The sequence below is a fragment of the Struthio camelus genome, chromosome 4 (genome assembly GCF_040807025.1).
Source record: "Struthio camelus isolate bStrCam1 chromosome 4, bStrCam1.hap1, whole genome shotgun sequence".
Taxonomy (NCBI): domain Eukaryota; kingdom Metazoa; phylum Chordata; class Aves; order Struthioniformes; family Struthionidae; genus Struthio; species Struthio camelus.
Genome location: NC_090945.1, coordinates 46,526,400 through 46,549,780, shown reverse-complemented (window position 1 = coordinate 46,549,780; position 23,381 = coordinate 46,526,400). Strand labels below are relative to the sequence as shown.

Below are 23,381 nucleotides of genomic sequence, written 5' to 3'. Positions count from 1 at the left end.
AAGATATGACCATTGCTAGAGACCAATTGCAAGAGTATGTCTTTAAACGAGACTGCACCACAATTGCAAAACCTTTAAAAATGTTTTCTTCTACCTGCATACTGTTTGATCGCGTTGGTGACCTATATTTGGTTTGATCATGTTGGTGACCTGTGGTGATCAGAGTATTTTTATCTCAATTCTTTTAACAACATCTTCTAGAGATGTGTAGTTTCTAATTTTATCACAGAACTATAAATGTTGTGCTATGTGTGTGCCTTTGACATATTTTCCTGTGAGCACAATGTAACTATGCATACTCCACCTTTTTATAAAATTACCAACAAAGGTCAGAAGAAGTGGGTTAACTTGAGGGCAGATTCTGTTCTCAGATACTCTCCAGCTCCCTTTGACTTTGGTGGGATTTAAGAATGGGACACGAGGGCAAAACGTGATGCGTTAAAACAGAGCTTTCTGACGAGTGATAGTTTACAAGGTGCTGGTAAGCTTCCAGCGAGTGTCATTCAGTTTTTTATGACAGATTTTTCATTGAACATCCTAAGTAAGGAGACACCTTATGTGTGGACTTGCTCTTTACTACTGTGACACCCCTTCGAGCCAGTAGCAGCAGCCACGCTGTTAGTTAACCCAGGCACTTGGGAACCATGCCATCAGGATTGCATAGGGACAGCACAAAAGGAGGACCAGTGAGGACCTTGCTAACTTCATCACTCATCCCAGTTTCAGGGCATGATCAAAAACCAGAAGCCAGACTATGCACATGTGACTTCCAAGTTGGGAACGCTCTTTGGTGACCACACTGGGACATGGATGACCATATTAAAGCAGCCAGAATAGGAAATGCCTCAAAGTATCTGCCACCTAGCTGGAACACGGATAATTATATAGTATATATAGAAAGACTAGGGTCTCACTGCCCTGTGGCAGGCACAGACTAGAGCAGACATGCACTGCATACTCACACTAAGCACCTACGGTGACAAGAGATGTTTGGGCCTTACTGTTCAGTTCTTCAGTCACTTCTCCTCCTTCTAATGATTTTCATCTCAGTTGTACACTTTGAGTCTGTTTTTCTTCCAGTTTTTACAGTGTCCTCCTCTCATGCTGCAGATCTTTTCATTTTATTTTGTCCTTTTCCTAGAGTATTTTCCACTTCACTTTTTTCAGTTTGTTGCTCTTCTTTCTTTGCTCTTCTCACTCCCTATTCTTATTTTCCAGTCCAATCTTTGACTTTTAGCTTCTTTCTCCTACTCTTTCTTCAAAGTCTGTAATCTCACTCCCACTCAATAAATCTCTTTTTCTTATGCTCTTTTTAGCTTAATCCTTTTATCCTAAGTTTCTTTCTCCCCAACATCCTAAATTGCCCACTTTTACATCTTTAACTCTCATTCCTTTAAAATCTGAATCGTTACACTCTGCTCAGTTCCAAGCGTAACCTTCTCTACTCTCATAATATTAATCCATTTGGTGCTGTCTCATTCACAGCCTGTTCTGCCTCTCCATCCCCTCAGCTCTTAAAGTAAAGGAAATGGCAAACCATGATAAATCTCCATACAAAACTTCAAAGTTGCTCCCCAATCCTCTTCAGTTTTCTTCTTAACCCACCTCATCAAGAAAAATTTATCTGCTGCATACATCTTCTCACCAGCTGGTAGACAAGAATTCAGATTCCTCAAGGGGGACTAAGGCGAAGACAGTTGTGGTTCTTGGAACTCATTAGAGGTCCTATGCATTCTCTATCTACAGCAGAAGGCTAATTGATTTATCTCAGGCATTCTTCACTATAAATTTCTCATTCTGGAGTAATTGTGCCATTGCAGTACCAAAAGTATAAATTGTAACTTGAGATACAAACTAGTAAATATCAATATCGTTCTGACCAGATTATATAAACTTGGGAAAATAGAGTTTTGGAGAACAAATCTGCTTAGATTAGGTGATCTATGAACATATGCCAACTCTCCTCTTTAAGGCATCTCTTCAACTGCCTATATCCATTGAGGATAAGAAGGATATCTATTCATTCACCCAGTGTTTTAGAGCCCATCTCTCAAAGAAGGTGTGTAAAGCGTTGATTCTTGTTCTTCAGTCTATCTATTGCTGATAATGGGGCATGAATCAATGCAAATGCTGTAATAATCCAAATAGCTTGCCACTATCTTGATAGATTCCTCATTGCAGTCCATACTTTCAGTAAAACATTAATAAGTAGACCAGGTGTATTTGATGATCTCCCTCAAGATCCTGAAAGAATGTATTTTACTATGTCTTGTAGGTGAAAAGTATTTGTCTACCCACATCACTTTCAAACACAAAAGTTTTCCCTTTCTACACTGTTTCTCTTCTGATATCAAGAACTTTGGATCTTCATACATCTCTCCTAAAACTAGAAATAAGAATACAAATTAGTCTTCTTTCCTACACTTGCAATCTGTCAAGCAATTCTTAGACATAAAGATAAGCCTCTCCTCCTTAAAAAGACATATTAGAGTAACTACATGATCTTCTGTGAGAGAGTGCTCCAGCGGAGTATAATCTCTGTACTTCCCTCAAGTCAAAGCCTGAAAGAGAACAAAAATCCACAGCCCTTTTTGCAAAGAATGATGGCAATTCTGTGCACTCAGGCTGCTTGTTAAAAACACAAGGAGGAGCTTGCCCCAGCTAGTCAATATACTTGCTTACAGAGGGTTGTGAAGGTAAAATTTATTTATGCAGCCTAAAAATGTGAAGATGAGCAATGCAAGCACACATCATTGATGCTTTTCTTCCTCTGCTATATAGAATAAATAACTGTTCTCCACTTTTAAGTTTCTACTTCTCTTTCATTTCCATGCAATACGAGACAGATTGTGCATAGGGGATACCAAAATCCTGTAACATTTGGGGAAGCATGGGGAGAGGCTCTGACTAGCTTGGGTTGTATGCATGGTCTCCTGTTATTCACAGGCAGGATTTCTGGCCAGGTCCTTCAGCAGAGAGGAAGACTGGACCCAAAGGCACAGGGTTTTCTTCCTACTGTAGAAGCTTATGCCATTACCTCGAATCCACCAAACAGACTTCAAATAATAAGCTGGTATGGACTTGGACTGGCAGCATAGAAATGAAAGACTCCATTCTCTATTCATGACCTCATAGACTATTAAATCCCACTTGAATTGCTTCATTTGATTCTCATTCTAGGGTCTTCAGCTTTCCTTTCAGTGTTATTTCATCACTTTATCCCATTGATTGTGCAGGATACCATTTTAGACACGTAGATTTTTAAGCTGAAAGGTCTCTTCTACTGGAAATTTAAATAGTTTGGATTGCATGGAAATATCGTACAGCATGCATTGTGTTATTGTGCGTTATAAGGGAGTGCAGTTTGTGTCTGAGTCCAAGCTATTAATAATGATTTGTATGGAGAGTAAGCAATAGAAAAAATATTTAGGAAAAGAGTTCTTAGTTCCTATAAGATTGATTCTTTGGTAGGCAACTTTCTTAGTTTATGAAGTAATTTCAAAAGCGCTGTGTTGTAAATTACAAAGTACAGTACATAGCACTCAGGCTAAGGGCAGTTTTGTTATTATGACTGCCTGAGATCTGATAAACTATTATATCTGCCTTTATAAACACTTTATTAAATATCACACTATCGCAAACCCAAGAATGTTGTATAAAAGCAACTTGAGCAATTCAACATCCACTTTTTGTCATAAAAAAAGAAATATTCTCTTGATTAGTTTCTATGAAGTATAATAACTGTAAAATAAACAAGATAATCCTTGTGTAAACAGCACAGGGTACGTGGAGCACAGAAATGGATAGAGGCACAAAGAACATTCTTGGCTCTAAAACTTGAAAGCAAATTTCCGCTTCATTTAATCTAGTTTAATAATAGTTTTAATTGCAGTATATTTAAGTCACCAAAAAAAGCTTTTCTAAGTTTTTGTTTTATAGCATCTATCTTTCTAGGGAGCATCCCCTGGCCTGCAATGAATCTTTGTGCTCATGTGGCCCTTCAGATCTGTCTCAAGATTTCCACTGCGGAGTTCTGCCTGGTGACTATTGGTCTGTTCTTCTTGCATCAAGGAAACGAAACTGGACTTGCCTGCCCTCGGAGGAATAGTGTCTGACCTAAGGTTCTCTGGCAACACTCCTTGCATATTGGCTCAAGCTACAGGAGATACAACAGTTACCAGCAAGGCTGCTAGCCAGAGCAAAATGTGATGTAACCCACACTGGGTGGTTTGCCAAGCTTAGCTAGCTGCTGAAAGTTGAAGACTTTGGCACATGCTGCAAGGCACTGAAGATAGTGCCTTACAACATGGATGAAAACAATGTTCCCCAAACTTTGAGTTCAGCTTTTCATTGTTATTATGCTCTGACCCTGCTATTCCTGACCTCAACGGTCAAAGTTATCCTGACTTCAGTGGAAGCAGGACCTATTAGTATTAGGTTACAGACCATTCCTAAATTTGTACTCCAAATCCTTTTTAATCCTCTTCTCTGAATCACAGTAGTAGCAGAAAAAAAGGAAAGCAATGGAAAACAAATTAATATGCTAACCTCAAATGAACGAATCACACACAACTGGTTTTCTGTGCTTACAAAGCCAGAATTTTAATGTCACGCCTACCTTGCTGGCCACAGGATCCTTGACTCAGCTTCACAGGCTTTTGCAGCCTCACTGACTAGCATGTCCACACAGCCTGACTGCTTATACTAGCCAGCCCGAAAATACTGCTCAGAAATATCTTTCCTCACAGTCATCTAGACATTTCCTCCTTCTTCCTTTTTGTCTCCTTCACACTTCTAAAGAAAAGCAAGCAATATTTCATAGTCATAACCATAGGGAATACAGATTTGTCTCACAATCAACTTAAATGTTCCCTTTCTTTACTTAAAGCATTTCACTCAAGTCAGATATAATGAATGGACTTTTTTTTTGTTATTATGACTGCCTGAGATCTGATAAACTATTATATCTGCCTTTATAAACACTTTATTAAATATCACACTATCGCAAACCCAAGAAACCCAAGAATGTTGTATAAAAGCAACTTGAGCAATTCAACATCCACTTTTTGTCATAAAAAAGAAATATTCTCTTGATTAGTTTCTATGAAGTATAATAACTGCAAAATAAACAATAAACAGAATTTCTTTTTTTATTGTTATTATCTTTACTCCCCAATTTCAAAGGCACAAATACTTCACATTTCTACAAGGACAGACACCCAAAGCACTGTCTGCAAACATTACTCAGTGATGCTTCATGCGGCCAGCTGAAATGAAGACACCTGCCTCCACAAGGACTGTGATCCATGAGTATCCCAAAGAAAGCAGAACCAGACCTTATAGCTGGATAGAGCTCAAATATTACTAATCTTGCCAGTTCCCAATGTTTGCTTGAACTAGAACCACAGTTAACGTGGTTAAGAAGTAAATACTGAAAGGAATGATTAAATCCTATGTCATCTCAAATTCTCATATATGTATGTATTTCTATGTATATGTGTGTGTGTGTGTGTGTGTGTGTGTGTGTGTATCAACTTGCATAACACTTTTTAATTCCTATAATCAAAACTTAGGATATAAACAATATTAGAATTTAAAGTCCAGTTTTGATCTTATTTATAACTTCACAGCATCTGTCCTACAAATAGCGGATTTCCTGTTGACAGCAGCCATGAGAACATATAGTAGCAATCAGTATTTAAAACAGCTGGAGTCCAGACCTTTAGTCTGGGCGAATTGAAAACACCCCAATGTTTTTGTGGGAGAAGACAGGGGAACAAAGAAAGGTCAGGCTTTTTCCAATGTCTGGCATAAAAACATTGGAATTTTGGAAGGAAATCAGGAAAATAGAATCTTCTATAAAATATTTCTTTCAAAATAGGTAGTGACATAACTCTGGAGTAAAATTTTAATCATTACAATTGCTGGACTTCTTTGCTTTTCAGAAACAACTTATTTTAGAATTTCAAATTATATCACTCGTTTGACCGCTTCTAATACTAAACAACTATTATTCCCATGTTCATGGAGCTATGTAATGTATTATTACAGTCCTCACTCAATTGAAGATGCCATTGATTTTATCAGAAGCCAGAAGAGTGTACAGGGGCCTTTTCTTACCACTTATTGCTAGGCTACGTCTGATGATTCTTACTTTGTGCTGTCAGTTGAAGGGTAGAAGTTATTGTCACAAGGAGGGAAAATAGTCACTGAAAATGCCTTGAGATCTTCAGGGCTACCGGAATAGAACCTGTCTCCAAACTCTTTGACCTGTGATCCAAAGGAGGGACCGATTCTTCCCAATACAGAGAAGTATTTGAACGTGTTAAATTCTTTTTTCTAAAACATAGGCAGGCATCCGGGTTTTTTACTTAGTTTATGCTAATGCTGTCTTCCTTCTAAGTTTCCATTTATGCACTGTTTCTGAATCCTCCAAATTTAGCCATTGGCAGATTTATGAGAAGTTAAAGTAAGAAAAGAGCTCTGATTTCCATTATTTTTGAATAGCACCATACAGATTCCAGTGCTGAATAATGCTTTCTCAATCATGAAACATCTCTGTATAGATTAGGGCAATATCCTTCCACGGATTATCTTCCCTTTTTTCTTATTTTCCACGTCAGAGGGATTGATGCTTCCCATTTGCAACATTTTTTTCTATTTAGAGACAGGCCAACAGGCAAAAACAACAGAATGTCTCGTGGGCATATCACAGTGTTTAGTGTAACTCCACCATTGATATTCAGTGTAGTCAAAAGCAAAGAGGTATACTTATGTCATTAGTACATCAATCAGTGTGTTACTGGAAGTAAGTACACATTATTACTCATTCTTAAACAAGCGCATAGGGTTTCGCTTCAATACAAGAGAAGCTAATGCAGGTATGTAAGTTTTTCCCAACATTCTTAAGGGAAACGTGATGGGGAGGAGGTTTCTCCACTCTTTGCAAAGTTATGTTTCTAGTCCTCTGCCTCTCCTCTAATCAGGATTAGATGAGAGTATTGAAATGCAGGCAACTGGGCTCCATTTGCCATTCCCCCCCCCCACCCCCAGCCGCGGCAAAGTTGTGTGGGTGAGCTGTTGGCAGATAAATACTAGAAAGTCTATCACAAACACAGACTCGCCTCTTTGGGGGCTGGCTTGGTGATGTGAGGGTGCACCTCTGGCCAGTATGCAGGGCCTAGTGGTCACATAGTTGCACACAATAGGAAGCTTATTACCTACAAAGGTATTAGGAAAGTGTTCCCAGCTGAAAGCATTTATCCAATTCCAATTGTTGTTTGAACAACTAAAACATTCAGGGCAGCATTGTTCCATTTGCTACTGTGTAAAACAATGCAATGACTGTTTAGAATCACAGTTTGTTTCATGAGTAGCTGAATTTACTGTGGGAGGAGAGAAGCATTTACATCAAAATCTGCATTCCTTAAAGCAGATGTTTTTGATTTTAATAACATCAGCCTAGAGAAATGAATATCTGAAATATTCTGATTGCTGTGTACATGTTGCTGTTTAGGAGTAACACTCAATCTTGATAGGTTTGCAGAGAAATTCAGGAGCCACCAGGAGAAATGACCTGCAACTAACTGTGCTACCAGGAATAATGCTGCATTTTTTTCTTTTAAAATCACTTAAAATGCCCTCCTATGCAGAAGAATGTCATTTGCTGCACTGTAGATATGCCACATTGCAGCCCCACAGATCCATACTTTGAAAATTGCACATGTAAAATTATTTGCGGTGTGTGCCTTTACTTTTCCACACATGCAGCCCAGATGTGTGCATGCACATATCATACAAAATGGGCATGTGCTCTTTTTACAAGTTAGGACATATCTTTATGAATACTACACCAATGGAGTCAGGAGAAACTGTGTCACGGGCTCCAGTTCAGGTGGGATAGAGCTATTGGCCTCCAGCTAAGCAAAGATGTGTGTATATCAAGTACTCAATTTTCCCACTGCTCTGTCTATACTGCTGACTGTAGTCCAGTGTAAGGTTACTTGAAGTAGCTATAAAACAGTGCTTGCAGTACTTTACCTGCAATAGCATAGAGCATAGCCCAGGCTAGTTTGCTCAGTGAGAAACTGAGTAAAATCAGCCTGCACTATGCTCTGCATTCCTGTGCAAGCCTGCTAATGGTATACAAGCTAGCTCAAGTATATCTGCAAAGCCAGTATAAAACAGTGCCATTAACAGTAGACATACGCAAAACATTTGCAAAATGCAACCTTGAGTTCGTATGAGTAGGAGCCACTATGATGAGCAGTCTGGTTGAGTTGAGCAGGACAACTTGTACTGATGAGGACTGTGTCTGTGAGTTTTCAAAAGCTCTCTTTTGCCAAGGGTACATTTTGTAGGTGTTGTTCAACACACGATTAGGACTGACATACCTGAACTGTAAATCATTTTCCAACCTTCCTTAATAAAACTAGGGCTCTGCAATCATTTTCCTATTCTACTAAAAAAAAAAAAACAAAAAGCCAAGAAAATGGCAGCATGACTTTCATTTAGCGATATATAAGAACACTTTTTTTACTAAAGAGACTTATTTTTGGAAGAATACTTTTGCGTACACTGCCTCTGCTTTCTGCTTTTCTAGCTGCTAGACTTCATAGTGACTGGTCACTTACAGAGGCACGCCGTGTGCATGTGTGCGTGGTGAGCTGGGAAAGGACCTGGACTGTGAGATTATACGGGAAACAGTTGTTTCAAGCTCTGCATTTCTCAGTCCACCAGCAAACAGCTGGACCTACCAGCATCCCTTGCTCGCTTAGCAACTTTAAGTTCAGACTTGAGTGTTCAGGGTAAGCAAGATCAGGACTTGATAGCAAGAAAGAACCAAAACAGGACGTGGAAACAGGTAACAAAACTATCCTAGCGCCTTAAACGCAAACATGCTAGAGTTGAATAAAATAGTTTTAGGACATATAAATGCTGTTTTACAGTGGAACATGACTCTGAACATGCACATTGTACGTGGGACAGATTTTTAAAGCTATTGAGATGCAGACAGCTGCCTATTTTGATTTCCAAAAGTATCCAGGGTTTAAATCCTCAAAGGGATTTGTATGCTGAACCTGCACATATTTCAAGGAGAGTTAGACCCCTTGCCACTTTGAAATCCCTCCTGAAGTACCTATCCTCATTTTAGCATGTGAATCTCTTTAAAGACCTGGCCCTGTGAAACCAAAGCTGTATTTTAGCTCCAAGGTTGGATAAATGATCTCAAATGTTAATAGTTTTGGAGTAACTAGAAAGAAAATATCCTAATGTGTTCATTATGAGATGGATGGTGGAGCATTACTTCTGACTTAACGTTTTGCATATCAGTAAATTATGAAAGGGTATTGCCAGGGGCACCTTAAATGATCAGAGCATATCTCTGCAGCGGTCAGATGTGAACTCTCGTGCCAGTCCTGTTTCCGTGGAAGTCACAGGGAGTTTTGTCACTGAACATGGAGGCGACAAAGTTGGGTTTCCCTTCGGCCAGAGTGTGCGTGGGCATGTGTGTGTGCCTGTGCATGTGTAGGGGGAAATTATCCACATTCTTTTCCATTTAGCTAACTTTAGATGTACCTGCAAAATAGTTGACTCGTAAAACCGTTGAATCCTTGTATTTTTCTGCTAGAGAGAATCCATAAAAAGAGATTTATTGTCATATTTCCCTTTTGTGTTGTACTGTTCCCCTCCATCATAAAATATTCTCGTCAGTTTATAGCAAAGCAAATATAGCAGCTTAGTTCATAAGCGCCAGAGTTTCCCTCTATTACACCCTGGCTTTCAGACATAATTGAATTAGCTCCTATTTTTGTTGATACTAGTGAGCGGACTGTTGCCCCGAGCTGCAGTAACGAGGCTTATCAAGACCTGATTTGTGCAGAGGGGTTGTTACACAGGGACCGAAATGGACCCGAACTAGCCCGCAAGTCTGTAGGAACTCGTCCAAGCAGTTTTAAGTTTTATTCTTCCTGCAGCAGATTTAAAGCGGCTTTGTACAACAGTCAAACAAGAATAAGCAGCTGTGGAAAATATAACAAATCATAATAGCAGTTTAACAGAGAGAGGGGGAGCGATTCCCGCAAAGCAAAACTAACCACTTGCCCAGCCCTGCGTGGGGACGGACAGGACGCCTGCGTGATCCCTGACCTCTCCCTGAAGAAGACGGGGGGGGGGGGGGGGGGTGTTGGGGGAAATCTCAAGAGCCCGAAAGCTCATGGCTTGAGAGCAGCTTTGCAAGGACCTCAGGCAGCATTGTGAACTGGATGATTCTCTTGATTTTTCCCCCCTTAAGACCACTTGCCAAGTGGCTCCTCCGGGCGGTGCTCCCCCTCCCAACCCCGGGAGAGGTGCCCGCGGGGCTGCGGGCCGCGGCGGAGGCCGGGGGGCGGGGGGGTGGGGGGTGTACGGGCCGCTCGCCCCAGCGGGCAGGTAGCCACCAGCCAGGCCGTAATTACAAAGCAAACAAGGGTGAAATATTGGATCGGCCTCGCCCGTGACAAGATCTGCGCTTTTTGCCGCCAATTTGTTTGTGCAGCTCTATTTAAAGGCGCTTGATTGAGGAAATGTTGAAAATAGCAGTTAGGGTTTCCCTAATGAGACCTCTAGAGGAAAGCAGTGGCATTCAGGGGGCTCGAGGAGGAGGGGAAGCGCTTAACCCTTTCCAGCCGCCCCCGGCCCGGCGGGGCTGCTCCCGGCACCGTCGCCCGCCCGCGGGGCACCGCCAGGGCCAGGGCCAGGGCCGGGGCCGGGACCGGGGCCGGGGGGCAGCCCGCCGCCCCTCTGCTCGCCTCCGGCTCCCCCGCCTCGGCCTCCAGCCGGGGGCCGGGGGCGGTGGGCAGGCCGGCCCGGGGCTGGGGACCCCGCGCCCGGCCGGCCGGGGCGGCCGCTGCCCGCCAGCGCGGCCCGGCGGCCGTCGGGGCGCTACTGCCCCCGTCGCCCCGTGATTTACTGGGTCGGATCAGCGCGGGGCCGAGGGCTAATGCTTTAACCCGGCCACTCACGGGCGGTGGGGTGGCGGGGGCTGGGGGGGGGGGGAGGAAAGGGGCCCTGAGAAACGCTGAAAAGACCGGGAATGTAGTGAGCCAGTAACAAGATTTGTCACATTAATATGCCCCGCGCTGGGGCCTTGTGACACTCTTTTCAATATATTCATGGCTCCGTTTTCTCTCGCTGTGTAAGCCTGCCCCGGCACTAATTCTCGCAGCCTCACATTCACTTACATGCTCAATTAGCGCCTGTCTGAATCCTGTATTAAACACAAATGAGATCTTTGGTAAAACGCATGTTGATAATATTTTGAAAGGTGCTAATGCCTGTAAGGGAGTGTGGATTTCAGTCCTCTTTCAGGTTTCTTCCTCAAGTGCTAACACTTGAGCGACACTGAAATCTGCCCGCTCTCGATTTTATAAATCAACTTGAGTTCCGAAACACGGGGATCGCTTTCGAAATGAGCTGCCTGCAGCCTGCAAGGCCTTCAAATGCCACCTAAGGCACGTCTGCTCGCTCCTCTCTGCGGCCACCACTCCATGTTCTACACACAACACAGTCAGTATTTCTGCTGGAAAAAATAATGATAATAATAATAACAACAACACAAATATAGATACGTATCTGGAAAGAGAGCAAAATGATCTTTTAAGGAATACTTAGTAAAAAGGGGACAATGTCTCTTCCTAGGGAGAAGAAAAAAGAAAAGCAGAAAAACAAAGTGTTGACTAAGTAAAATATGTTCTGCGCGGGGATGTAAAATATTTATTTTTTGTTGTCGCATTTACACCCAATGTTTTGGCCACGGCTCCGTTTCCCTGCAGATCTGAGAAGGTAAATGGCATTCACTTCTCCGTTTCTCGGCTTCTTCAGTTACTTTCCTGAAGAGAAAAGACAATTTTTTTGCCAGCTAGAGAGAAGCAAATAAACATTTTGCGTATCCACGGATCGGTTGTATCATCTGTAAGAACAAAATACAGTACGGCCGCGCGTTTCCAGTAAAGCCTCCTGCTTTCTGTTTATGTTATGCCATTTCTGTTTGTAATTATTTTTATTTTAATTTTATGTCATTTTTAACACAAGCCAGACCGTTTTCCCCTCCTTGTCTTGTACACAATGCTCTCTTTCTCGATAAGATGTTCTTTCCTATCTTTTCGGTTTTTCTTTTTAAAATGTTTATAGTTCCCCATGAGGAGTTCTCCAATATTTCTCCCTTGTATTTTAAGGACTTGTCCCTGTCTTACTTTATTTGTTTGTGTGAAATTTAGTTTGAAAGGAGATCAGAGAGAGCAGGAGGGGTTTGTAATAAGAGAATGACCAAGTGACCTAAAGGCTGATTATATGTCATTAACTGGAGACTTGGTGTATCCAAATTACCAAAAAGACCTCACTCAGCCAGATCAGTTACACTGAGATACGCATATAGGAACTGCGGTACAGGCGGCTACACACACGGATGCTTCCAGCAAGTGTGCAGGCGACATTTGCAAGAGTCAGCTGCTTAGTTTTAAGCGCCGCTCCGCGTGCTGCTGCAGCTCCCGGGCAAGGCGGAGCGGGCTGGGTTGGGTTGCGGCAGGTACACGGGGCGGGGGGCACCGAAAGGAAGGCACCAACATTTCGGGGCGTGCAGTTAGGGCGAAATTGCAGTTAATTGTCTGCGCTCCGGAGGGATCTTTCGTAAGTCAAGCGAGGTTGCCTTTGATCTAGGAACACTGCTTAAAGCCCAGCCTGTTAAATGGAGAATTTCCATTAATATTGACAATAGAAGTGTTGATTTTTGTTAGCCTAAACCCAAAACGATGCCAGCCTAACCTCTGCTTCCTCCAACGCGTGAACTTCACATGCTCGAGGAAAAATATTTATTAATAAAAGCAGTTACTCTCGCCGAGATATTTCCCCAGCCCCGAGCTCAAGAGCAACTTCGCGGTGCTCTTTCCTCGGAATGTGAACCATATTATATGGGTGAAAAAAAGTGTGCGTATGTACACATACATGAGTATGTGTATATATTTGTATATGGATAAATATATATATATATATAAAAATATAACAAATTCAATAAATAGAGAAACACGGTGCGTTCATTGCAGAACTTTATAAGGACTTTATTATTTCTCTCCTGACAAAGAAAAGGTTTTGATTTGCGTTTGTCCTGTTCTTCCTCTCTTTCCGTTATTCCTTTCTAAGGTTTGAATACAAATCTGGATCCTCGGTCACAAATATAAGCAATCCTCGAATAATTGCTTACACATGCAGTGGTCAAGTGTGTACGGTCCCGCGCTTACCGCCCATCGTTGCAACTTACAAAACGGTCAGTGTCTTGGGTTTTTCTCGTCCCTGCTCTTTTTTGTATACACAACGGCTGCGAGATTATCATGCCTGAAATATGTGGGCGTTCATTACCGATAATAGTAACGTAAACCAGGGTTCCTCCACCTCCAATGGCAGCAATTAATTCGGGGCTGGTGGGCCCAATTCTGCCCTCTGCCCTCGACGTTGAAATCAAGGTTGTGTGAGTGTAACTGAGGGTATAAGCAGGCCCATTAGGCAGAAGTCCTTTTCATTAACCCACACTGACAGGTTGACCTTCAAATGATATTTCTCCGGTGCCTCTTAAAAGAAAAAAGAAAAAAAAAAGCATATTCTTGCAGGCTGACGCTCCTCTGTGAGCTCCTGAGTGGTGGCCTAGGGATACGCAGCATCGCATCCCTAGGACAGCGGGTGCTTAGACGTTCTTAAATTCATCTGAGAATTATATCCTTTTCTAATACATTTGGTCTAGGGTCAATGACATCATGCACTCTATAAATTCAAACGCGTCTAAACTTTCCGAGCTAGGCAGCGGGCGGGTGAGCGATGTGGTAGGCAGAAAACCAAGGGGAGGAAGGCGAGCGCGGGCTCCCTCCCGGAGGCCCGCGGGTCAAACCGGGGCTCCGGCCTGCTCCCGGGCGCCTCTCCCCGAAACTGTGGGCGCTGCTGAGGACAGAGCCCATCGAGGTGGCTGCTGGCTAAGGCTGCGCCCAAAATCCGAGGGAAAGGAGGCAGCCGCCGCCTGCGGCGCGGTGCGGGCGCTGCGCGGGCACCCGCGGCCGCAGCGCGGCGGGTGGGCTCGGAGGTGTGGGGGTCGCCTTGGTTAAGGAAAACTTTAAGGCGAAGGGAGGAATCGGGCGGGGGCGGCTGCTCGGGAGGCGGCCCGGGGCCGGGCGTCGGGCGGGCGCTGCCCTGCCCGCGCCCCGGCGCCTGCTTCGGGCTGCCCAAACCGGCCCGCGGTGCTGCGAAGGTGCAGGCGAATGAGCGAGCATCCCTGCCCGGACACCGGCCAGGCACTTTTATGCCCCTGGCCCGTTCCCCCAAACGCCCGGGCCAGCGTGTCCGTAGCTCCCAGCCAGCCGGCCCAAAGGTCCCGAGCAGTCGCGCGTTTCCGACCACCCAGCGTCGGGGCCGCTTCCCCTTTCCATACGCTTTCGTCTGATTTTGAGAAATTAGTTTAATTTGCAATTTAGCCTAATTCACACAAGACCAGGCCGGGGCGGGGGGAAGGGAGCAGAGAGGGGGGGGCCACAAAACTCTATTGCTTTGTTGTCCCCATTCTCCATCACACACTTTGCCACGGGACAGAAAGCGAGAGGGGACCCAGCTCCGCGCGGCCCGCCCGCGGAGCGGGCGCGCAGGGCGGGGGGCGGCCGGCAGGGCCGCGGCTGCGGCTCCGCCGCGGGGCGCCCTGCGCGCAGCCTTCGCGGCTCCGTGCTCCTCGGCCCTGCTCCTCGGCTCCCGCCTCCGCGCCCGGGGGCGCAGCAGTCCACTCCTCCCGCCCGGCACCGTGTAGAGCTTTCGTCCTGGAAATGCAACAACCTCGGGGCAAAAGCAGAGGGACGGTCCGGCAGTCCACCCCAAAAAAAGCCAAGGAAGAAGAAAAAAAAAGAAAGAAAAAAGGAAAACTAGACTCGGCTCAGTCGCCACCAAAATTTCTTAATTACAGAGAACTAGGAAAGTCCTGTCTGGCAGCCGAGTGCATATAAATCCCCGCCTAGCTTGCAACCATTTTGGCAGGGAAATAAGTGACACAAGGGGAGAGCCTTTTTTTTTTTTAGCGAATCATTTGTGCGCAGAAGAAAAAAAAAAAAACAAATCAAATCAATGAATATGATATCGGCAAAACCTTCGTGCTTTTTAGCAGCCTGTGTGTCTGATCTTGAAAAAGTTACTTTGAGCTGCAGCGGTTTCAAACGCGTTGATCAAACAAAAAAAGGCTGTTATCCCTGATCGGGCAGCCCGAGCAGTTACAAGCTGAGGGAGGACACCAGAGCTGCATTTGCTCTAAAATTCACTTGATAAACTGGATAAACAAGCGCTGGGGGATACGAGGAAAAATTATATATAAGGTCCTGCTGGGTGCTTTATCTAGAGACCCTCTTTCTCTAAAGGTAATTAAGCAATAATGATGCTTGCTTTGGAGACTGGTGTTCTGATCGATATCTCCTGTACCTTTTATTACTTTTTCTCTGTCTCATGTTTTCCGTTTCCTTCATCACTGGAGATGTTATCGGAGTCACTGTAGTGGCTTTCCACAGAGACTGTCACAATTCCAGTCCAGGCTGCAGTATATTGGAAAGCTCCTACACAAATAAGGAGAGTGCAAAGAAACACAGCTCTCTTTGCAAGCAAATGTACCTTTCCGGCCTTGCCAATGCCATTTTCTTCTTAGCATCAAGTAAAATACTGCAACAAAACAAAATTGGCGAACCACAACAGAAAGTCAGTGGATTTGCAAGCTACTCGTTGCAGACATTGCATCCTGAGAGGCAGGGATACACTGGCTAGCTGCTCCAGGGTATAGGCTAGCTGCCTATACGGTATGCACATAGCCTTTTTTAAATCTAAAAATCCTCACTGGAGATACATTATTTCCTCACTATAACAAACACACATACACCGAAAGAAAAATCAAAAGAAAAAAAGAAAGATAGACAAATAACAGTCATTTTAGTACAAGCGTGTATATATAGAGGCGTACATAAATGAGTTCTACGTCTGGACTATTTTTTCATTTTCATACCCTGTTTTACACCCAGACACACACACACACACACACACACACACAGTGTATATAGCATATTTACACTATATAGCATATATCCTACACATAAGTACGTACGTGCGTACGTATGTATGCCTGCATTGCTCCTCTCTGCGCACACAAATCTCCCTCTCCACCCCTCGGTGGGTTCGACTCTGCCGTCCGCGCCCGGCCGAGGTGCGGGGTCGGCGCCCAGCTTTGGCTTCGGTATTTCCACGCCGAAGCGAAAATTTGTTCCCGGCAGGCTGCTCCTTTGCTGCGCCCGCATCTGCAGCGATAGCGGCTCCCGCAGGGGACTGCGCGGCGCCGCCCCGGGAGCCGCGCAAGCTCCGCGCTGCTGGCGAGGCGCCCGCGGTGGCGAGCGCGCGGGGTGCAGCCCTGCTCCGCGCCGGACCTCTCCAATTCGGCTCGTCTCTGTCCCCAGGCGTGGATTTGCTCCCTCACAGAGGAGCCTTTTGGCTGTCTTTTTGCCCAGTCCTTCCCCCAGAGGCATCCCCACCGGCTCTGCAGTGGATCCGGAGAGCGCACTGAGCTCTTGCAAGGACGGGACTTGCGGTTCTTGCTGCCTCCTTTGCAGACTCCTCCATCTCTATCTTTCTCTTTCTTTAATTTATGACCTCTCAGCTCCTGTTGACACAGTTTTCCACACTGCCTATATTGTAGGATTGCATTGTAATATACGCCGAATCAGCCTAGCCGTCAGCCAACACACATAGGATGGGTATTTGATATTTCACAGCTATTTAGTGATACTCGGCTCCATTTGAAGATGACAACAATTCGCCTCGCCTCCAAGTTATCCGTGAATTACAGCTTGAGATTCATTTTTTCCTGTTGTAATGTCTTCAAGATTACCAGACCAAAACACCTAAATATCTACGGGAGATTTCCTCCTGGCCTAACTGTTAAACAAACATTTAACTATTCCCTTTCGATAACTAAACTTGCTTTCCACAGATGCTGGTCTTTTTTTTTATTGCAGAATTAGGAATGCAGAGAAATATTTATATATTTGTCAATAAAAGCTAGAAAATAAGCTCTGAACATGCCGTAAAAAATATTCGGTTACTTACCAATCAGTCTAGTTAAACAAGCATGAAACTGATTTCAGGAACTTTACTGGTTCGGATGAGTACTTGTCGAGATGCGTACATGCAGTCAGCAAGCTGGAAGAGAATCATTTAGAGTTGGTTTTATTGTTATTATTTCAAAGCAATTCATTTTGAAAGAAAATAACGCCCCTGGCCAAACCCTGCGATCTCTGCTCATTTGGTAAGTCAGCGGCGGTAAAGCCAGAGCCAGCCTTTTTAAACTTGAAATGTAGGCTCAGTGACAATGCAGAATAACTTCGTCTCCCTCCTCACGGAAACTTGGTACTAGTGATCTCTTTGTGTACATTAACCAGCAATAAAAGCATAAGCCAGAGTGGTTCTGGGGCATGCCTATCACAACCGGTCAATCGATAAAGTGCCCTCTGAAGTTGTTTTTATTTGTTCCTCGACCGGATCGGCACAAAGCGCTTTGTAAAAGCGCTCGCGGAGCTTATCAAGCTGTTACATAGACTTTTGCCATCACAATCCTTGCAGCCATACCGTACCTGGCTTGAGATTTTCCGATATTTAAGTTTTAATGAGTTTGTTGGCCTTTTTTTTTAATGAAGATTTTACAGTAAGGCATCTGCTAAACACTTGCATTAACCTCTGCCTCCATGATAATTTTTCCCCCCTTGTTTTAATTACATTATGGATACGGAGGGGGCAGCCAATCCTAAAAGAGGAGCTGGGCAATTAGCAGGGCGAACATCAAAAAGTTTTATTGCGGAGGGCCGCCGGCTCCGCCCCGGCCGCCGGCTATTGGCCGGCACCGCCTCTGACGACATATATTAACCCGAGCGGCCCTAAACATGTAGCTGTACATGGAGATCGTGCCGGGGAGCCCTGCCAGTGCCCCGCGCCGCGCCGAGCCCAGCCGCGGCAGCCGCCGCCCCGCCGCCGCCCGCCCGCCCGCCCCGCCGCCGCCGCCCGCCGCCCGGCCCAGCGGCGCTGATGCCCCAGAGGAGAACCGGGGCTCGGTCCCCCGCGGCGCGGCGGGCAGGGATGCATGCGCCCGCCGGGCACTGACGGGCGCCGCCGCCGCGCAGGGCTGAGGGGAGCGCCGCCGCCGCCCGCCCGCCGCCTGCCCACCAGCCCGGTCCGAGCACCCGTGAGCCGGGGGCGGATGGAGGGGGGCCGCGTGTAAGTACCACCCGGCCGGGCCGCGGCGGACTTGGCGAGAGCGGAGGGAAGCAAGAGGCGAGGAAGATCCCGGGCTGGGAAGCCAAGCCATTTTGTTTGGTCGACTTTTCTCCATAGCTCTTTTTTTTTTTTTTTTTTTTTTGCGCGCTTCCTCGAAGACCCAGCCCCGGGCGAGGAGGAGGAGGAGGTGGAGGCACAACGCATGAGCGGCGGCGGCGGCGCCTGGGGAGGGGGGATCGCTCGGGCACCCGCGGGGACTCTGCAGCAGCGCCCTATGGAGAGGCGGCGGGCGGCGGGGCAGTGCTGAGGGGTGAGCGGCCGGGAGCGTCTCCCGCCGGTGCGGCGGGGGCGGGCGGGAAGGGGAAGCCTTTGTTTTGGGGCCCCAGGGGGCGGGGTGGGGTGCGCTAGGGATGAGTTTAGTGGGCGGCTTCCCCCACCACCCGGTGGTGCACCATGAGGGCTACCCCTTCGCCGCCGCCGCCGCCGCCGCTGCCGCCGCCGCCACCCGCTGCGGCCACGAGGAGAACCCCTACTTCCACGGCTGGCTCATCAGCAGCCACCCGGAGATGTCCCCCCCCGACTACAGCATGGCTCTGTCCTACAGCCCCGAGTACGCCAACGGGGCGCCGGGCATGGACCACTCCCATTACGGGGGGGTGCCGCCCGGGAACGGCCCGCCCGGGCTCGGGGGGCCCCGGCCGGTGAAGCGCAGGGGCACGGCGAACCGCAAGGAGCGGCGCAGGACTCAGAGCATCAACAGCGCCTTCGCGGAGCTGCGGGAGTGCATCCCCAACGTGCCCGCCGACACCAAGCTCTCCAAGATCAAAACCCTCCGCCTGGCCACGAGCTACATCGCCTACCTCATGGACCTGCTAGCGAAAGACGACCAGAACGGGGAGGCGGAGGCCTTCAAGGCAGAGATCAAGAAAACAGACGTGAAGGAGGAGAAGAGGAAGAAAGAGCTGGTCAGTGCGCTGGGACGCGACGGGACAGGGCGGGGGGGGGGGGGGGGGAAGCGCCGGGGCGGCGCGGCACGTCCGCGCACGGCAGACCGGGCCGCGGCGGCGGGCCGGACGGCCTCCGGGATGCACGTCCTGGATGCCCCGTCGCGCCCCGGCCGCGGGCATCCCTGCCCGGCCACGGCCCAGCTGCGCCGCGCCCGGGGCGGCGGAGCAGGGCGCGGGCGGCGGGCGCGGGCCGCTGCCGGCGGCTCTCGAGGAGTGGCCGGATCCGCTCCCGCGGCTGCCCGGGACGAGATGCGGAGCCGCCGCGGGAAGCGCGGAGCCTTTAGGGCCCGCCAGCCCCCCGGGTGGGTTTCCTTGCCTGGGCTCGGGCTTGTTCCGGGTCCCGAGCCGCGATCCCGCCGGCGAGGGCAGAGAAGTGTAACTCGCAGCCTCCTGCGCAGCCCTGAAACAACGCTCTGCTCTCCTCAGTAACAGGCTGGAGGCGCATTTACCTGAATTTAAAAGCAGCCTGCTTTTGAGATGGCTGGCAAATAATTGGTTCGCAATGCAGGGCTTTATTGCCCGTGCGCTGTGCGTTTGAATTCGCTCTTGTCGAGCAATTTTTAACGAGAGATTAAGCATCTGCTTTGACGAGGAAGCGTAACCCGCTTCTTGTAGGCCTTATGGCACACTCGGGCAATATTCCCACAAACTTCAGTGACTGCTTTTCCGCTACAGGCCTGACCTAACATGTTTTGCCCAGCGTGCCTGTGCACATTTCCTAAGCCCCGAGCCTTCAAGGAGAAGGTTTAGCGCGGACCTTGCTGTAATTCGGGTCTCATGGACCGATCTGCCGCTAAACTCGCGGCCGGTTCCCGGTGCGAGCCCGCGGGTCGCCCTGCGCGTAGCCTGCAGGCGCCGCAGCTCGGAGCCGCTTCGGACCTCAGCCCTCCCGAGCCGAGCCGGCCGGGGAAAGCAAGCAGCAAGCAGGCCGGGCCCGCAGGGCTCCCTTTTTCCGCCGGGAAGCGCAGGGCGCCGCGCACACGCGGGGCCAGTGCGCGGGGCGCCGCCGCGGCTCGGCGCGCAGCGAGCTGCGCGGGGCCGCCTGCCGGGCACCGCTTTGTGCCCGCACCCGCAGGGAGGCCCCCGCAGGAGCCTGCGCCTCCCCTTCGGGTCCCCTTTTGGGCCCGGGAGAGGAGACGTAGAAAGCAGGGAAATATCTCTAACCTTTTTTTCTTCTTTGCCCACCTTGTTTCTCTCTTTCTCTCTCTCTCCCTCCGCATCCTGTCTCCCCAGAATGAAATCTTGAAAAGCACAGTTAGCAGCAACGATAAGAAAACCAAAGGGAGGACTGGCTGGCCGCAGCATGTCTGGGCTTTGGAGCTCAAGCAGTGAGCACGGCAGGACTGGAGGAGCCGTCCTCTTAGTCTCGGTAGTGAGCTCTCCTGTGAGGACTCTTTGTATTTGGAATCATCCAGTTTATTTATGTGCAATTTCTCCCCCAACCCCCCAAAATGTGGATATTTGAAGGAGAGGGAAAAAAGCATTCCATATTTGAATATGAAGAGGAAACTCCAGCTTGGTAAGGGGTAATGTCGTCTCTAATAGTTTCGTGAATGTTATTTGCTCTGTATAAAACACACGGGGAAAAAAAAGAACCATAGAAAAGGAAAAAAAAAACCCTCCCTGGCATTAGTGTGTATGTGAAGTGTATCTTTAATACTTGGCCTTTTGGATATAAATATTCATGGGATTATAAAGTTATATTTCAACAGAAGCAGTTGCACCAATGTTTCGGTTGACTCGGTATTTAGTGTTGTGATTTTGTTGTGGTCGTTCAGTATTTGAAGATGTTTTCAACAGTTATTGGTTATGTGCACTTCCGTCCGTAAGGGAAAAAGTGGAATCTAATTAATATTGAAGGTGTAAACGTTGTAAGTACTCAATAAACCACTGTGTGTGTTTTTTACAAAAAAAAAAAAGAGAAAAAGGAAAAAAAGAAAACCCAAATCTTTTTATGTTTTATACCTCAAAATGTTTTGAATAACAGCGTTGTTTATGGCTTTTTTTCATAATATTTAAAATATTCGGAAGTAAACTAAATTATGAAGATGGCTCCTAAGTTTATTTTTAAACAAGTGACTGAGTGAAAGGAGGGGTAGAGGGAGGGATCTCGACAGCCCTGTGAGTGTTGAACATAAAACGGCAGTCGAGCTGAAGAGAAATTCCTTGTGGTGGTGTTCTCCATGCAGAACACCTACTGCTAACGGGAAATGCACAAGGCTGCAAACCCTGCTCGGGGGAGAGAGCGCAGGGCTGCGGGGTTTCCTCCTCGCCGCGGCCGTGCCCCGGCCGTGCCCGGCGCTGGCGGGAGCCGAGCTGCGCGGCGCCGGCGCTGGCGGTGCGCGGCCGCGGCCGGTGCGCGGGGCGCGAGGCGGGGGCCCGCTCCTGCCCGGGCCGCGTTCGCCCCGCGGGGGCGGCCACCGAGGGGGGTCTGAGGGCCCGGCGAGGGCTGAGGGCCGGCGAGGGAGGCTTTAGGGCTTTGCTAGGAGTGATTATGTAACAGGTAATTTTACGTCAAGTAAGAAAGAGCGAACAAGGCAAGGGATTTGGGGAGGGAGGGGGGCTGTAAGATTTACAATGAGCTACGGTGAACTTAATATTAACTTTGTGGTTCCCAAAACTCTCCTGGGTTGCACGTTTCCAGTCTGCCACAGAGAGCAGTTGTGGTTTTTTTTTTAAACTCTTTTCTCCAAACTAGCAGCAGCTTGTGCTCCGACTCTTTTTTAGTATGTTCATCTGCTTTCCCCAATATCATCTCCCGTCCCCTTTATCTGGGTGGTTAGCTGCTGCCCTATCTGCCCCCTCCGTTGCCAGGCTCCCGGTGGTGGCTCAGTGGCTTCTCTGCTCCCCGTGCCGGGACCAGCTGCAGCAGTCCGCCTGCACGCTCGGTGCTGGGAAGTGCAAAACTTCCCTCGGTATCGGAGGCAGACGAGGAAAAAAGTTAAAGCTCTTTACCTTAAAGAACCTGTTCTAGGTACACCTGGCTATGCACGATTGAGCACAAGGCTTCCCACCTTTTCCATAATAAAGATCGGGATCATGTTTTTGCGGCCTCGGGCCTTACTTAAATCAGCTCCGCTTAAACCTAGCTGGCTCTCTCTCCAGGTCCAGGGCTGGGTACCTGCCTGCCTTCCTCTGCCGCCGCGCCGAAGGAAGTGGCTGCTGACGCGACCCGACAGTAAGCGTAGGTAGATGTGCAATTGCCCGTGAACAGATAAGGGAGCCCCCGCGCCGGCGGCCGCCCTGCTGGCAGGAGGGAGGCTGCGGGGTTGGAGCAAGCAGCCACAAGTGATGTGCCCCTCTGCCGTCGGGTCAGGCGGCGCGGGTCTGCGCTCCGCCGCGGGTCTGTGTTTACAGACACTTGCCTTTGTTTATAACACTTGGAGAGAAGAATCCCCCTCTTGTTTTCTTTTCCTTGCCTGTTTAGCTAGCCCAGCTGATAAACTGGAGGGCCTTGTCCGTCCTCCCCCGTTACCCAAGCTCCGCTTTCGTTTGCAAACGGGCCGGCGCTGGGGACGGGTGCGAGAGCTGAGCGCGGCGCGCCCCGACCCCTCCGCTCCGCCGCCAGCGCGCTTGGCCAGCCGAGGGGCTGGACGGGCGGCTGCGGGGCCGGGCGGCGTCCAGGGCCCGGCCCGGGTGGCTGCGGGGCCGGGGTGGCCGCGCTGCGGCGCGGGGCCGCGCTCGGGTGCAGAGCGGCTCGCTCGCTCGCTTCTGCCGGGATCCCTTCCCCGTCGGGCCGATCAATAACTCTCCCTTTTCGAAACGTTAATTTCTCAGAACTGGGAGCATCTCTGGACCCGCTAAGAAGGATCTCTTTTAATTGCTCGGTAATGAGGATGTTGCCATTTTCTCGGGAGCAGTCATTCCTGGAGCTAAATCACAAGAGCCCTAGACAGGCCGGAGCCGACAAAAATGTAGGTTTTGACGTTAAAAGCTAAATGGGGAAGCAGGGCGGTGGAAGGTAAATTGATGGTAGATCGGGATGTCAGTGCCCTGGCCCCAGCTCTCTGCGAGTGGAGCCGAGGGGCTGATAACAGGGGAGCGCTGCGCCCGACCCTGCCGCAGCCCTGCGGC

General features: G+C 48.2%; 1 protein-coding gene and 1 long non-coding RNA gene across 3 annotated transcripts; one reads left to right on the top strand and one right to left on the bottom strand.

Moving 5' to 3' along the window:
- Nucleotides 1-13,071: 13,071 nt before the first annotated feature.
- Nucleotides 13,072-17,870, bottom strand: LOC104145197 (uncharacterized). Of its 2 annotated transcripts, XR_694276.2 has the most exons (4): nt 17,664-17,870; nt 17,140-17,232; nt 15,475-15,708; nt 13,072-13,601 (listed from the first exon to the last, which is right to left on the bottom strand). It is a non-coding gene; the product is annotated as an uncharacterized lncRNA (long non-coding RNA). The 2 variants fall into 2 exon arrangements; XR_011141022.1 differs by lacking the exon at nt 13,072-13,601 and having other exon boundaries at nt 14,940-15,708; nt 17,664-17,851.
- Nucleotides 17,871-18,210: 340 nt separating this feature from the next.
- Nucleotides 18,211-21,021, top strand: HAND2 (heart and neural crest derivatives expressed 2). The gene is made up of 2 exons (XM_068942506.1): nt 18,211-19,265; nt 20,541-21,021. The coding sequence occupies exons 1-2, from the start codon at nt 18,711-18,713 to the stop codon at nt 20,637-20,639; spliced, it is 654 nt and encodes a 217-aa protein (XP_068798607.1). The 5' UTR covers nt 18,211-18,710; the 3' UTR covers nt 20,640-21,021.
- The last annotated feature ends 2,360 nt before the right edge of the window (nt 21,022-23,381 follow it).